Source organism: Protobothrops mucrosquamatus, unplaced genomic scaffold (genome assembly GCF_001527695.2).
Source record: "Protobothrops mucrosquamatus isolate PMUCROS unplaced genomic scaffold, P.Mucros_1.0 scaffold1076, whole genome shotgun sequence".
NCBI lineage: Eukaryota > Metazoa > Chordata > Lepidosauria > Squamata > Viperidae > Protobothrops > Protobothrops mucrosquamatus.
Window position 1 is genome coordinate 13,274 of NW_015387304.1, and position 15,523 is coordinate 28,796.

Consider the following 15,523-nt stretch of genomic DNA (forward strand, 5'->3'; position numbering starts at 1 on the left):
GCTCTTTCAGCAAGCGGACCTGACCTAGGGTGGATTTTATACTGGGCTTTTTAGGAATTTGGAAGACACAACATTAAAATTCGGTTTAATTCGGTTTTAAGGGGGGGATTGTATATATGTTTTGGTTTTAAATATGTTGTGCGCCGCCCTGAGTCCCGCCGGGAGAAGGGCGGCATATAAATTAAATTAAATAAATAAATAAATAAATAAAAGGGAAAAAAACAAAGCTAAGTGAGTGGAATGCTAGAAATAATATATCGAATCCAAAATAATTAAAGAGAGACATGCATTTAAATGTTCAATTCTAAGTCTTATTTTTCCTGTTGGCATTAATCTCTAGGTACAGAACTGAAGGTAGAGAAAGAAACTTGTAATTCTGATATGCATGATGAAAACAGTATAGCAGAAATGGATATACTAGACCAGGTATTGTACATTCATATGCACATTGCATTGCATTATCTAGGCATTGAATTTAATCTTTTTCCTATTCTCTGTTTTTGTCTGTACTTTCACTTTATCTAGTCTTTATGCCTTTTCCCCCTCAAAGCTGCCATTAAATAGCTGCTTAATATCAAGAGCATGACCTACTACACCAGACATGTCAAACTCGCGATGTCACATGATGTCGTGCAATGTATCGGAGGAATGGGGTGGGCACGGTTTCCCGGTGATGTTTGACACCCCTGTACTACACCATATTTGCAAAAGTTTAAAATAATTTCCTCGGCAGACCAGAAGATGGCAGTACAGTGCCACAAATAGTCTAATGTAATTATATGTTTGTAGGAAGAAAATGCCTGCTTTCCTGCTTCTGCCCAAACTGAGGTAAGATGGTTCTCTTACAGTGATCTATTAATATTCCCTACTCTACGTTTATTATGTTTTGTAATTCCTATCTCATCCTCAATGTTTCCTTTCTTCCTTAGGTTGTGCAGACTATCCAGAATTTAACACGGCTCTTATACAGCATTCAGGTGATTATTGCTTTGTGAATTTAATTGATTTTTGTAAATTGTAAATTGTACATTCAAACAGCTTTTCCAATTTTCAAAGCACTGTTAACAGTTTTTGTTGTTGTTAATTGCGAAGTTGTGTCCGACCCATCGCGACCCCATGGACAACATTCCTCCAGGTCTTCCTGTCCTCTACCATCTTCTGGAGTCCATTTAAGTTCACGCTTATTGTTTCAGTGATTCCATCCAGCCACCTCATTCTCTGTCGTCCCCTTCTTCTATTGCCCTCAATCTTTCCCAGCATTAGGCTCTTCTCTTCTCCATCCTTCCTTCTTATTAGGTGGCCAAAGTATTTGAGTTTCAACTTCAGAATCTGGCCTTCTAAAGAGCAGTCGGGATTGATCTCTTCTAGGACTGACCGGTTTGAACGCCTTGCAGTCCAAGGGAATCTTCTCCAGCACCATAGTTCAAAGGCCTCAATTCTTTGTCGCTCATCCTTTCTTATGGTCCAACTTTCACATCCATACATTGCAACTGGGAAAACCATGGCCTTGACAATACACACTTTTGTTGGCAGGGTGATGTCTCTGCTTTGTTAACAGTTTAGTGGCCTCTTTATAAAAATCTTCTCTGAACATTATCCTATTCTTTGAAAAAAATAGTTTGTTAACTACAAAGGGTTACAAACTACTATACAGTGGATTAGTTAGAAGTTAGTATTTAGTAGAAACAGTCTGCACTGGCATTGATTGTCTTTTTGTGCTGTCTTTGTTTTTGGATATCACATTTGGGGAAAACATTAATATAGTTTAAATGTAGCATCTATTTTATCCTAAAGTACATGATTGATTGACCATGACTGAGGTGACAGGCCCCTGAATTGTCTCTACTACAATTCTAAAGTCTGAAGTTAGTGGGTTCTCCTTGAAGAGTGTTTACAGCAGGGTTTTTCAACCTTTTCACCCATTGTACCACTTTTAGGATATGGCAATATCCGAGTACCACCGAGTAGCAAGGTGTCAAAAACTTGATGACCAAAAAAAAAAAGAGGAAAAAAGGGATGAAGTACAGGTAGTCCTCGACTTACAACAGTTCGCTTAGTGACTGTTGGAAGTTACAATGGCACTGAAAAAAGTGCCCCCCAAGCCACAGCCGAGCAAGACACTTGCCTGCCCACCCAGCGGCGCTCTTCCTCCTGTCCAAGGTTTTCATTGTTGTGAGCATTTCTGTTGAGGATTGGCAGCGGGGGTGGGGTGGGGGGTGTTTGGTTTTTATTCCCCCTGTCTGCTGGGTGGTTGCAGCAGGTTTTGGTCACTTCACATGACCCTGGGACACTGTGACCGTCATAAATATGAATCAGTTGCCAAACATCTGAATGTAAATCACAAGACCCTGGAGATGCTGCAACATTCCAGCTGATCAGCGCTTCTCCTGGGCTCAGCAGAGGCGCCAGGGTCAGTGCTGAGCTCCAGCTGGAGCCTGGCGCTGATCCTGTGCTTCCGCTGAGCCCTGACAGCCCTGAAGAAGCGCTGATCCTGGCGCTTCTGTTGATCCCTGACAGCCATGCAGCTCCAGCCATCTCTCGCTCAGGCTTGTGCGGTGCTGTCACCGGTTCAGCTCATTCCCCTCCATCGCTACCACTTTTCTAGGATGGTCGCATACCACCTGTCAGGTGCCAATGTACCACAGGTGGTACCCGTACCACTGGTTGAAAAGCCTTGGTTTACAGAACATTCTGAATAGATATTAAACATCATGCATGTATTTATTGTCTATAAGAAAATAAAAATATGCAATAAGACTATAAAGAGGAAAACATTCTATAAAATGTAATTCAGGATTATAAAATTAAGCATACTTAAAAATTCTAGCCAAGCAAATTCATCTCATGTGAACAGAAAGAATGATCAAAGATAACTGTGAATCCCCAAAACCTGCAAAATCAAATTATAGGACGCCTTTGTTAAAGTTGGCTGAAATGGTGGGATAATGAGCAAACTTCCAGGATTTTTCACTGTTGGAAGTTTGATTCTTAGGCATCAAGTCATTTGCTATTCCTGGCAATCATATAGAAATTTGGTTGATTGGAAATTTGGCCCAGTTCTAATATAGGCATTATTGAATTGTGGTTTGGGGAATAAAACATTTTCAGAGCTCATCTGCAGCCACTAACAATCATTCTCTATTTGTCGCTCTGAATGGGGCTGTTTGGGGCTGAATGGGGCTCTGAATGGGGCTGTATGTCTAGAATCTCTACAATTCTCACAGTTCTAACTAGATTGTCCAAATGTTAATGTCCTGATCTTATATATATATATATATATATATCCTGATCTTATATATATATATATACAGGAAGTTTTTCAGACAGACCGGTCTGATTGATTACACCTTGACATTTTAACTGCTATACTGCAGTTTTACTTTTATATATATATATATTGAGACCTGTTCAAAGCACTTCCTGTCTCATTTAAGAATATCTTTATTTCCAGATAAGCCAGAATTTGTAAAATTGTAAGGTATAGTGAGCCAAAACCCATAACGTTAATCATAGAATTAGTGCAGAAAATGAACACATGTTATTATCTGAAAATGGAAACAGTATGTTAAATGAATAAAACAACAAACATTATCTTAGACTTCCATGTGGAATTTTCTTTTTAAGGCTATTATGCATTTAATGTTTTGATACTTTATAAAATGAATAGAATAACTGAAACAAATTGTTGCTGCATTTTGTTTTGATGAAAAGGCAGCCTTGACTATCCAGGACACTCACATTGAGATCAATAAGCTGCTTCTGCAGGAACATGAAAGATGCAGCTTGAGCCACAGCCCACGGAGCACTTTCTTTCTCGAACAAGAAAAACACAGAAACGTAAAAGAGGAATTCGCAAATATTCATAAACTCCAGCAGCAGTTTCAGCAAGAGCAGCAACGATGGCACCGTGAGTGTGAGCAGCAGCAACAGGTGCATGAGACAAGAGAGAGCAGGTTGCTGGAGAAAGAGAAAGAGTGCTGTAGCCAAGAAGAGTTGCTTTGCCAAAACCGTGAAGAGCTGGATAGCCAGTTGCAAGATTACCAACAGAACCTAGAGAGACTCCAAGAGAGTCAAAGGATGGTGGAAAAGGAACGGGAAACTGTCAGGTTGCAGCAAAAGATTCTGCACCACTGGAAACACAACCATCAAAGCAATTTGCCAGCAGTCATCTCATCGGGAAACAACGAGGTATGCAGCATTTCCAAACGTTACCGAACTTGGTGATTGATCTCCGTCAAGCCCCACCTGAGGTAGTCCAGTTTGATGAGCTAACACATGAGACTTAGGACTATTAAAGAACCCATTGAGTTTATGGCTGAGATAAGATCTGAATCCCTACCTTATTTATATTACTGAGAAAAAAAGAGATAAAGATTGATGGGAGAATAATAATTTGGAATGAGCTTAATAATTTATGGTGATTGCTTTAAGCTTCAGGCATTCATACTACTATTTACTAGAAGTACCAAACTTCAGGCATTACCACTGAAAAGCCATTGTACCATTCTGATAGATAATTCAGGATGATCAGGAAGATCTAGGAATTGAAAAGATGCGAAGGAAGCCGTTGACAGTGGAGTACCACGGAGGGAAAACGACCTTATATTTAGAGTACAATACAATAGAGAAATGCATGAAGTCCTCACTCTGAATGGGCCTTTGGGGGTCTTTTCTATAATATGCAGTGGGAAGTGAGGAGTGCCACTTAGATTATTAGGATTTCTCTATCTATCCAGTGTCAGGAAGTGTCAGCCAGTGGAATGAAGATAGCAAAAATTTTTGTTTTAGAGTTTTTGTAGTTTATGGACTATAATTTAAGTATCGTGCTTTATCATTTACAGGTGTCATTTACAGGTTATATAATGTGAGAAGCAGGATAATCTAAAAATTAGCTTCTTTTTAAACAGCAGACAAAACATAGACAAGTGATAGCAGTCTATTCTAGTGCTCACTTGGAGAAAAATATAGCACATATTTTTAAGAGGAGAAAAAAAAATCCTATTCCAAAACATGCCCCCTCCACTCCCTTCTTCCCTCCCTTCCTCTCTCCCTTCCTTCATCAGGTGAATTTGTTTAAGTGTTAAATTATTATTTTTTCCACAAATTGTGCATTGCATGAACTTGCTACCCTACTCTTGATTCTCATCTTGGCAACAGATGAATAAGTTGAGGTTTTTTTATTTTTATTTTTTTGTTCAAAGCTGCTTAATTATTTCAAGATACAGGACAGAGATTTATGGTGGCAGGAAATGGTGAAGATTTTGCCTGCTTAGACTTCCTTTTGTATTTTTTGTGTACAGATAATGGGACCTCTTCATTTGGACAGTTTTTGTGGTGAGAATTCAGCCATCATAAAAGAAACCCTAGTACAGATGTCATTAAACCACCTCAACAGATCAAATTCTCTAGCTTACCAAGACTGTGGGCATAGTGTAAATTTAACAGAGTCAGAGCTACCAAGGAGAACTGAAAATCAGGCCAACTTCAACATGGATATTTCTTGTCAGCAAACATGCACTGCTGATCTCTCAAAATCGACGGGACCCCGCCATCATACTTCTTCCAACACGAATCAGTCAGATGCTTGTAACAATCGTAAGTTATAATTCAATACATATATCTAGTAAATAACATACAGAAAAAGTAAAGTCTGTTTTTTTCTGAGTATTCTTATTTATTGAAATCTTTAAATCTACTATTAAGATCAGGAAAAATATGAAAAATATCTTTTTTTAAGATGAAAATTTGATGCATCTTCCTTCACCCAACCAAATCCAGAGACAAAACAGAAACAAATATGAAAGCAGCTTGTTTTTAAGGTTTGGAATATTGATTCATCCAATTTCCCCTCGTGATGGTCTAGTAAACCCATACTAGTCAATATCTTAGCTGTGTATATATAGTAGCAAATTATAGGATATGAGGACCTGGCTTTGGATGTTTTTGCTATATATAGTGTAGCACAGATGAGGTATTGCAAATATGTGCTTGCTACGGCTTTCCAATCACAAAACAACTTTGGCAAATAGTTTCAAGATGATAAAATCTGAAATCAAATGCAAAGCTGCACATGTAACCAAAGTCAACTACTCAGATTCAGAAAAGTGTACTGGCATAGTGGCTAGAATGCAGTATTGCAGGCTAACTTTGCCTATACAGAAGTTTGATCTTGATAGGCTCAAGGCTGACTCAGCTTTGCATTCTTACGAGGTCGATAAAATAAGGATCCAGATTGTTGGGGGCAATATGCTGACATTGTAAACTACCTAGAAAGTGCTATAAAGCACTAAGAGGCGCTATATAAATTTAAGTGCTATTGCTGTAACATGTTGCTATATTTTATTTCTAATATAAGATCAGTGACAACATTTTGGAAAAAGTGTAAGGTCTTCATTTTTAACCTAATCGTTTTTGGGAAACACAGAATTTTTTGGGGGGTTATATTCAGTAGTGTCATTCTTCCACATGTATCAAAGCCAATACTTTGATTCAACTTATTAAAGCCATAGTATAAGTTATGGATAAACATGACAATTTCAGTAAGTTTGATTAAGAATGGGACACTGAAATTAGATATTGTTTCAGGGTATCCTTGTCCTCTTCTTACTCCTAAGGAGCCTGAGGAATCATGCAAGAATTATGATATTTAGGCCTTAAAAATCTTTGGATTCATGTTGCATTATGTGAATTAGTTCTGTGCAGTTACCTTCAGTTACATAACACATTTTCCAGCATGTGAAATTTTGGATGCGAATCACAAAATGGTTCTTTAATAATTATATTAGAATTAATATGTTGGAAGTCTTTTTTCTTTTTCTTTTTCACTGTTTTAAATACAACTAGCTGTTATTGTCAAAGTGACAGTATGATGGGTATTATAATTATTGATTCCACTGGATTCCTGTTTTATTTCTAGAAAGTTACAATGAATGTATTATCAGAACAGACTATAATAATTTAGGACCTCTCATAGACTTTCATTTAGATTTGATGTTTATAAGGACATCAAATCTAAAAGAGTGTCATATGTATATACAGTATTAAACGATTTAGCAAATAAAATAAAATAATGAGATTAGATAAATTTAAAATGTTTAATGCTTTTCAGGTTTTACAGAGTACCAGATTTGTTCTACTGCAGGGGTCCTCAACCTTGGCAACTTTAAGACTTGTGGACTTCAACTCCCAGAATTCCTCAGCCAGCAAAGCAAAGCTGGCTGAGGAATTCTAGGAGTTGAAGTCCACAAGTCTTAAAGTTGCCAAGGTTGGAGACCCCTGTTCTACTGTGTAATCTCATAAATATTCTGCTTTCCCCAGAAATATTAGTTCTGAGAAACTTGTAAGAAAATGCAAATGTTTACAAGTGGGGACAGTTTATTTGCTCCATTATATGCATATATAGATTTGTTTAATTGAGAATTTAAAGGTTGCTGTTCACATAATTGGAAATTGTTGGTTTCAGTGCATATGCTTTACAAATGGCCTTGAGGCAAGTTCCTACAAATGGTAAAACTCAATACTAGATATTACAGGCTTTGTAACAAAAGGCCTGTCACTTAACTTAAAAGCAGAAAGAAAATGATTGAAAGAAATTACATTCATGCTAAGCTATCATTGTCTTCTTTTATGTAGATTAATAGCCAGTTGTTTGATTAATTGGAATAGGAAGGAAATGAAAGTTTACATCTTTGGGTTTTAAATGTTGTGTTCAATGAAACCCAGTTAAATGCTCAATAGGGTGACTGGTTATTTACAGTAATAAAGAGATGTACAGAAAATTATATAGCTTATGCATAGTTAAGCAAAGTGGAAATTGATATTTTTAAATTGCTGAAGGAATAGCTCTTGAAGTACAATAATAGTTATTTATGATAAATGGCACATTTGTCTTTGATAAATAAATAAAATATAATTCATGAACCCGGAGCTAAATTTAGTCTCCCGTGAATATTTTTAATGGGATCCTAAATTTGAATGTCTGAAGTCTTTCACTTTTTCCTTTTTCTTATACATATACCCAAGTGGTGAGTTAATAGAAGTTTTTATTCACGTTAGCAAGTAACTGTAACTCAAGAAAACTTTAGCACTTAAAAGAATAATCAAACTGAAATCCTGAAATTCCCATCTTCCTTACTTTGGATTGGGAAGGTATGGCTTTTGGTTATAGATAATTCATAAAATAATGGACAAAGAATCCCTTGCATGTTTCATAAAAATGCTTGAAATGTGCTCATCTTGAAATGTGTTCAACTTCAGAATAGGATAGAAGGAAATTGGTGGCATCACAGAACTTTGTTTCAGAAGTGGGCAACAGCTGAGAGACTTCAACTAGAAGTTGGCACAGGAGAAACTTCTATAGCTCTTTTTGGTCTCTGTAGCTCTTGGGCCACAAGGGATATTTAGCAAAATCCAGCATGTTGCTGTAGTTCAAAACTTCCATCCTAATAGGCAATTTCAGCTCACCTATTTTTTAATTTCAGCTAATACAAATTACCGCATTGAATTTCTGTGGTAATTGAACAATTTCTGTATTTAACATTCAGCAAAATAGTTCAGTAGCAAGGCAACTGATGAGCTTTTTAATGTTTACTTCATGAAGAGAAGGTGCAATTCCAAATCCTAAAAATTGCTTCTTGAGCAGATTTGTATTATTTTCTGTGTGCCTTAGGGCAGTCTAGTATTGACATTTTATTTTAAACAATGTTGGGAAAGAACTACAATTACTCTTAAAGAACCATATTTTCCCTTATATTTTGCAGCAAGCACTCCTAATGTGCAGTATATTTCAAAATAATAAAGCTCATGTTGCAAGATTATTATTATTTCATAGCAGAGGATCTTTTCCAGAAGAATTATTTTTTAATATAAAGTTATTAATTTTGATAATGTTTTCCGTAAGATTTAAATGTGTGGATTTACACAGCTTTTATAAAAATATTCTGTTTGGTATATAGGGGGAATACATGATATAAACAATATACAAAAAGTTTATCTTGTAAAGATAAAATGATAACTTCTGGGTCTACCTGATGTCAGTCTTATATCTTATATGCAACTAGATTGCCAGAGTGTTTTGAGCTGTGATCCAGAATGGGGAGAAGATTGAAAACTGTTAGTTTCACCCTGCAATTAACACAAAATAGATACATTTGCTTTGGAAACTCAAATAAGCATATATGTATGCGCCATATAAGTATTTTTTTTTCTGGAGGAATTTTCTTCTATGAAATCCATACATACTGGTATGAATTCTAATATTTTCTTCAATGTGCTTTGATTTGAGAGACCATCTGGTTTCCTCCAAAATACATTTCTGTCTTTCTCATTATTGCTGCTTAAACACAACAACTTTAAGCAAATCAACAGTAGATTATTTCTGCTTCCTCATCATCACAAAGAATTGTGTCCTCAAAATATGGACTCTTGTTGATCTGTGCTAGCTATCAGTCAAATAAAAGCCCAGTTCAAATAAAGAGCAACACTTAATTTATATACTTGATTTTTATCAATTAAATGAAATGTGCATACCTTGTTATAAGGTTCTGGGTTCTGTACAAGAAATTCTGGACTATTTCTATTCCAAAAGAATAATACACAAAATGTTTGGCTATCTCTCTTCCACTGTTTCTGCCCACCCAGTATGTTCTGGCAGCATGGGTGCGCTCTAGGTCCCTCCTGTTAAATATTGTTATCTTATGGGAGGTAAGATGTGCCTTCTTTGTCATGGCCCCTGTCCTTTGGAACAGCATCATTCCCAAGTTAAGGATGGTACCCATTCACTTAGGATACAGCCCTTAAGACCAGACTTTGGTCCCAGGGCTGATGGTGACAGGATTCCCCATCATGCTGTGTTTTAAGAGTCAGACTGTTTTGTCTTCTCTGTATTTCTAATTGCTTTATTTTAGTATTAGATTTTGTAAGCTGCCCAGAGAACGTAGGAGTGGGCAGCTATAATGAATTTAATGAAATAAATAATAAGTGAACAATAATAAATAACCTTCTGTTGCCTGCAGTGGGAATTTTCAGAATGTTTTCCCCATAGAATCCTGATCTTTTTCAAGCCTGAACATTACTGTCACGCTTCTTGGCAATCTAAAGATAATTTTGCTCAAAATACATGTTTTAAAACTGAACAGTACTCAAACATGTAGGTGAATGTCTGGTTGATAGAATAACATTAGTAATACTTATGTGCAAACTGCAGAAAATGGAAGTATCTGAATTATTTATCAGGATAACATATTTGAGCCAAGTTCCAGTCTGTGGATTACAGAGTTTCATGTACAACTGTAATGAAGTTTTCTTTGCAGGCTTCTTAACGGAAGTGAATTATGGGGAAATTATGCCTTTGGGAATAACATCACCATTTGTTTAAGGCATATGGCAAATAAATAAATAAATAAATAAAAAAGTTATATGACAGTGTAATACCAAAGAAAAGAGGAAAAAAGTTTCACAAACTGTTATAGTCAGCTAAATTATTTTGAAATGAGACAATTGAAAAAAACTTTATTTTTATTTCTCAGTGGAGGAAAATCCAATCCACTACAACACAATTGTTTTTTCAAAAGGATTTTTGCAATCTTGCCAATTGCTGTCCATGAATTTGGACAGATGATAAGGTGTTAGATTTAATAGATTATATAAACCATGGTGGCACAGTGGTTAGAATGCAGTACTGCAGGCTACTTCTACCGACTGTTGGTTGCCAGCAGTTTGGCAGTTCGAATAGTTGAGTCAGCCTTCCATTCTTCCGAGGTCGGTAAAATGAGGACCCAGATTGTTGGGGGCAATATGCTGACTCTGTAAATAAATAAATAAACAATATAAAATAAACAAAATAAATAAACAATATGCATTGAATCTGTTATATTTTCTATACAGCAATAGAATGAGAGCCTGAAATATATTTTGTCTCAGAACAGAAATAGTCATAATTTGAGATTTCTTCTACAGTTATATTAAAATGCTGTCAGGATATTGCCCCCAACAATCTACTAAATATTCTAACGCTTTATCATCTGTCCAAATTCATGGACAGCAATTGGCAAGATTGCAAAGATCTGTAGTGGATTGGATTTTCCTTCACTGAGAAATAAAAATAATGTTTTTCTCAATTGTCGCATTTCAAAAGAAGACAAGAGCACTTAATTAGCTGGGTTAGTGGCTGCAAAAGTAAGCACAGTTCATATGTCTTTTTTGAAAGAGTTTCTTTATAGGCTCACAAAAAGCTAAAACACTGATCAAGGTGATTGTCAGAATATTCCCTCGGCAGGACAACTGTTTCTTCCCCCTCATGGTAAATTCACAGAGATACCTTTAAAAACTCTATAGTCCCTTTTCATTACAGTATTCCTTATTTAGAGCCCAGCTGTGTTTAATGAATTGGGAAAGAAGCAAGCCAATAAAAGGTATGTTCATCGTTAGAAGAATACTGAATGAATCATGTGCATGTGTATAATTATACTGCAAATCTTCAAAAGCTGAAAGGAAAGGCAGCTTTAATACTATGAATTTGAGAGAACAATAGAAGTGAGCTAGCAAGCACCATAAAATGAGGCGAAAGGTAAGTAGTAAAGCTGTGTGTTCTTTAGGAAATCCTAATTTATTCAGTTTAGATGCTGCCCAACTCCAGAATAATGTAGTAATAATTATAAATGTATATGTCACCCAACTCCCAACAACAGACTCTGGGAAGTTCACAGTATAACAAAAATGGAATTTAAAAGGCCAAAGCTAGCAAAAACAAAGACAAGATAAAGAACAAGATGGCAAATCCAGCCAACAGCACAAATAAACATACGTTAATGAAACAATTGACTCCTATCCAAAGGCTTGAGAGAACGGCCAGATTACAAACAACTAGTAGATGGGAAAGGAATAAGTAAAGGATTAATACTGAATAGGAATGAGACGCTTTACCCTAAAAACTGCAGTTCTTATTGATCTGACCAAGGGATCTATAATAGATACTCCAGATGTCTCTTCTGGCATTTCACTTCCCTTAGTTTGTAGAAGAACCAAGGGGAACACACTATGAGAAACCATGAAGGAGTATTAGAAATATTTATATACTTGAATAATAATTGCATTAGATTAACTATTTACAGCTAAAATGATATGCCTTTTGTTCTCTCATTTTTTTCACTTCAAATTTTTTTAAAAAAAGATTTGGGTCTGATACCTTCAGATTTTGGATAAATTGATCATAAACACTTTCTATTTATTTACAAATATGGCACAAGTTTTCAGAAATAGATGTAAATAAACATATTTTCTGATTTTACCTGTGGCTCTTCTCCAAAAGATGTTTGCTTTGGGGCATTATGGCAGTATCATTGTGGCTCTTAGAGAAGATAATTGCAGAGCTTTTGATTTTTTCCCCCCCACAACGCATAGCTGTTAGCATATGAAATTTTGATTGTAATTGAAGAGCTGATTTCCAGTCCCTGGAGATTAGAGATCTACACAAAATGAAAATATGTTTTGGTGAAGCATTGTTTTGATTATATTGTTTCAAACAAAAAAAAATCTAGAGCAGTGTTTCTCAACCGTTGCAACTTGAAAACATATGGATTTTAATTCTCAGAATTCCCTAGCCACTATAGAGAATTCTGGGAGTGAAGTCTACACATTTTAAACTTGACATTGTTGAGAAACACTGATCTAGAGGATTCCTAGAGTGTTTTACTGAGCATAGAGGACAAAGGTGATGTAAGCTGCCCCTTCTTTTCCCTCCTTAGACTGTCCAACGCTGACCTTCTTGGTGCCTTCCCCTTATCTCTGCCTTCCATCTGTAATGGTGACCCAGCAAGCAAATCCCATTAGCTGACTGTCCCCGATCTTTCCTTACCCACTTTTATCAGTCAACATCAGTGTACTGACTTGTGTGCCTGTTCCTTAGAGCAATGGTCTCCATAATAAAGAACAGGCTTTCAGGTACTGATGTCTACCGATGCCATCAGTAAGGAAATCCCGTAGCACAGTTTCTCCCCCACCCCTTCCGTTCAGTGCTCCACTTTTTTATGGAGCAATCACATGTTCGTCCATATCTAGAAAAAGAAACCAACTACACAAACCAAAAACATTCAACATCCATGTCTTAGTTCAGGTACAAACCACTCAAAATAGTTTTTTTGTTTGTTTATTGAATGGTATGACATTTCTCATGACATGTAAAAGTACAATGGATTTACTTCCACTGTGGTATTTTAGCAATCAATTGTGCCATCTGTTGTGCCCTGGATGTGTCTCAGAACTGTGCCATTTTCAAGGTGAACTTTGAAAGCAATGCAGCAGCAGGATTTCCTGTTCCACTTTCAGAATGATGATGTCACACATGGGAAAAATCATGCTTTTTGTCAGGGAGACTGAAGATATGCCTGCTTACTTAAATAGCAGCCAAGGACTGGTGCTTTCCACTTTCTTCTAAATACTTTCTCATTTATGGAACTTTCCAATACAAATCCGTGTCTTGCTCTCTTATCAGAAAGGCTGCCACTAATCATTGCTCGTTGCTACCATACTTAATAACTCTTTCACTAGAATCTGTATTCCTAAACCTCTGTTATTCCATGTTCTGCATATAGAATGAGAATAAATGTATTATTGCTTTCTTTGTAAGATGCTTGCTTAAGTCCTCACCTCATTCCATACAGTAAGACTGTACATTCCCAGTTCGCTCAGTCCCTTCTTATAAGGTCAGTGGTTGATGACCCTGATATTGGATCCCATATCTTTAAACAACTTGTTGTTAATTGCGAAGTCGTGTCCAACCCATCGCGACCCCATGGACAACGTTCCTCCAGGTCTTCCTGTCCTTTACTATCTTCTGGAGTCCATTTAAGTTCACGAGTCCATTTAAGTTCACATTTAAACAACTAAGAGCATAAAAAAATTGAAACAGTACAGAACTGCCTTTAAATTATGCATTATTCAGAATAGTGCTGTCATGGCAACCCTGGAAAAGATACAGTACATGTTTTATAGGATCAGTTTTTCTGATGTGTATGTACCCTATTGAGTTGTTCAGAAAGTACATACATTATATTAACAATTCATTTTGAATTTCTCAGAAAAAACATAATCCTTTTGGATGATACTATACCTTAAAAGACAGTGAGATATTTATTTCAAAGTAAATATTTTGAACATTTTGAATATATAACATCTTCATGTGTGTGTGTGTGTGTGTGTGTGTGTGTGTGTGTGTATTTATATATTTATATATATAAATATAATTTATGGACTATAAATTCTCCTAGTATAAACTCTATTGAGGCATTAACTTTTCTCGGATTTCTTGTATTGGGAGCTAAAAGATGATACTGTATTTAAGAGGCTTTTCAGATGCTGCTGGCTTGTTCTCAAGAAGACTTTGTAGCCAGAAGTGAAGATATGTTCAGTGACTAGCAATAAAGAAAGTGCTAGCTAGTGACATCTCCCTGGGTCAGACACATATCTGAAAAAAGTTCTTAGGCATTTGAAGCTGGTGCTGCTAAATGCAAATTCAGCCTTTACCAAAAATTATTACCCTTCAGGTTTATACTATGTAGGCAGCATTTAGAAACTTAACATCTTTTCTGCCTGGCCATTGTAAAAAGTTGCTTATGCTGAGTCAAGTAATTGGGCCATAAATTTTGTACTGTTTGTATTAAAAGCAATTGTTAGACTCTGAAGAAAGGCCAGTGTCTTTACAAAGGCACCAACTGCTCAAAATGGTTATTTTCTTATTTCCCAGATCTTTAAAACTGCCAGAGACTGCTACCTTCATGAGGAGCAACTTGTGGGTGCTCTCAAGTCCTCTCCTTGTCCAGAAAGGAATTATTGAGGAACTGGTCTTCTTGCCAGGTGTTCATTGCCCCCCAGTCTTCAGCTCCACTTTTCATGGAGCTGGCTTCAGTCTGCCATTTCTTCCTGGAAGTTCTAACATGGAATCTATAAGATTCACCCCAAAATATTTAGAAAACATAATTTATCAGACAGCGCCGAGGTAGTGCCCTTCACTGAATAGCCATATTCTCTGAGGATTGTGGGAGATGAATCTCAAAGTTGTTGGGGACAAAGGCTACATATGTGCTGCTTTACATTGATTGTAAATATTCATATTTTTATATGAATATTTTGTGTTCAGGAAGTACATTGAAGAATAATACTTTCATTTGTAGGTATTAATAGTACTGAATATTTGAAAGTCTCTTTAGTCTCAGAGGGGGATTTTTAAATCCCTTTGAATTTATTAGTCACCTAAAAAGCTTACAGTGACAGGGAAAGCGTTAAGAATAGGTTTCCTTTGTTTTTTTAGTGTTTCAATCCAAAGCATTTAAATGGGGCTGAAATTTGCCCTCCTTTCAAAAAGTTAGTTTTGAACATAAACACATTCATGCTGTGCTTGTTTTTGAACATAAATACACTCACGCTGTGCTTGTAATGAAGGCATTCAGTCCTTGGGAAGACAATTCTCTGGTATACAAGCGCTCAGTCTCAGCTTGATAAACTTTAAGGATGACGATGGGAGGGTGAT

General features: G+C 36.3%; 1 protein-coding gene across 1 annotated transcript in view; it reads left to right on the plus strand.

Annotated features, from left to right (window-relative positions):
• The window catches only part of ARHGEF28 (Rho guanine nucleotide exchange factor 28), a gene marked incomplete at its 5' end in the record, with an annotated part of 30,923 nt that overhangs the window by 12,836 nt on the left and 2,564 nt on the right, over window positions 1-15,523 (plus strand). Inside the window, 5 exons of the mRNA XM_015820149.1 lie at window positions 341-426; window positions 790-828; window positions 930-977; window positions 3,712-4,188; window positions 5,301-5,595. Coding sequence (XP_015675635.1) covers window positions 341-426; window positions 790-828; window positions 930-977; window positions 3,712-4,188; window positions 5,301-5,595 — 945 coding nt within the window. The remainder of the gene's footprint in view (window positions 1-340; window positions 427-789; window positions 829-929; window positions 978-3,711; window positions 4,189-5,300; window positions 5,596-15,523) is intronic.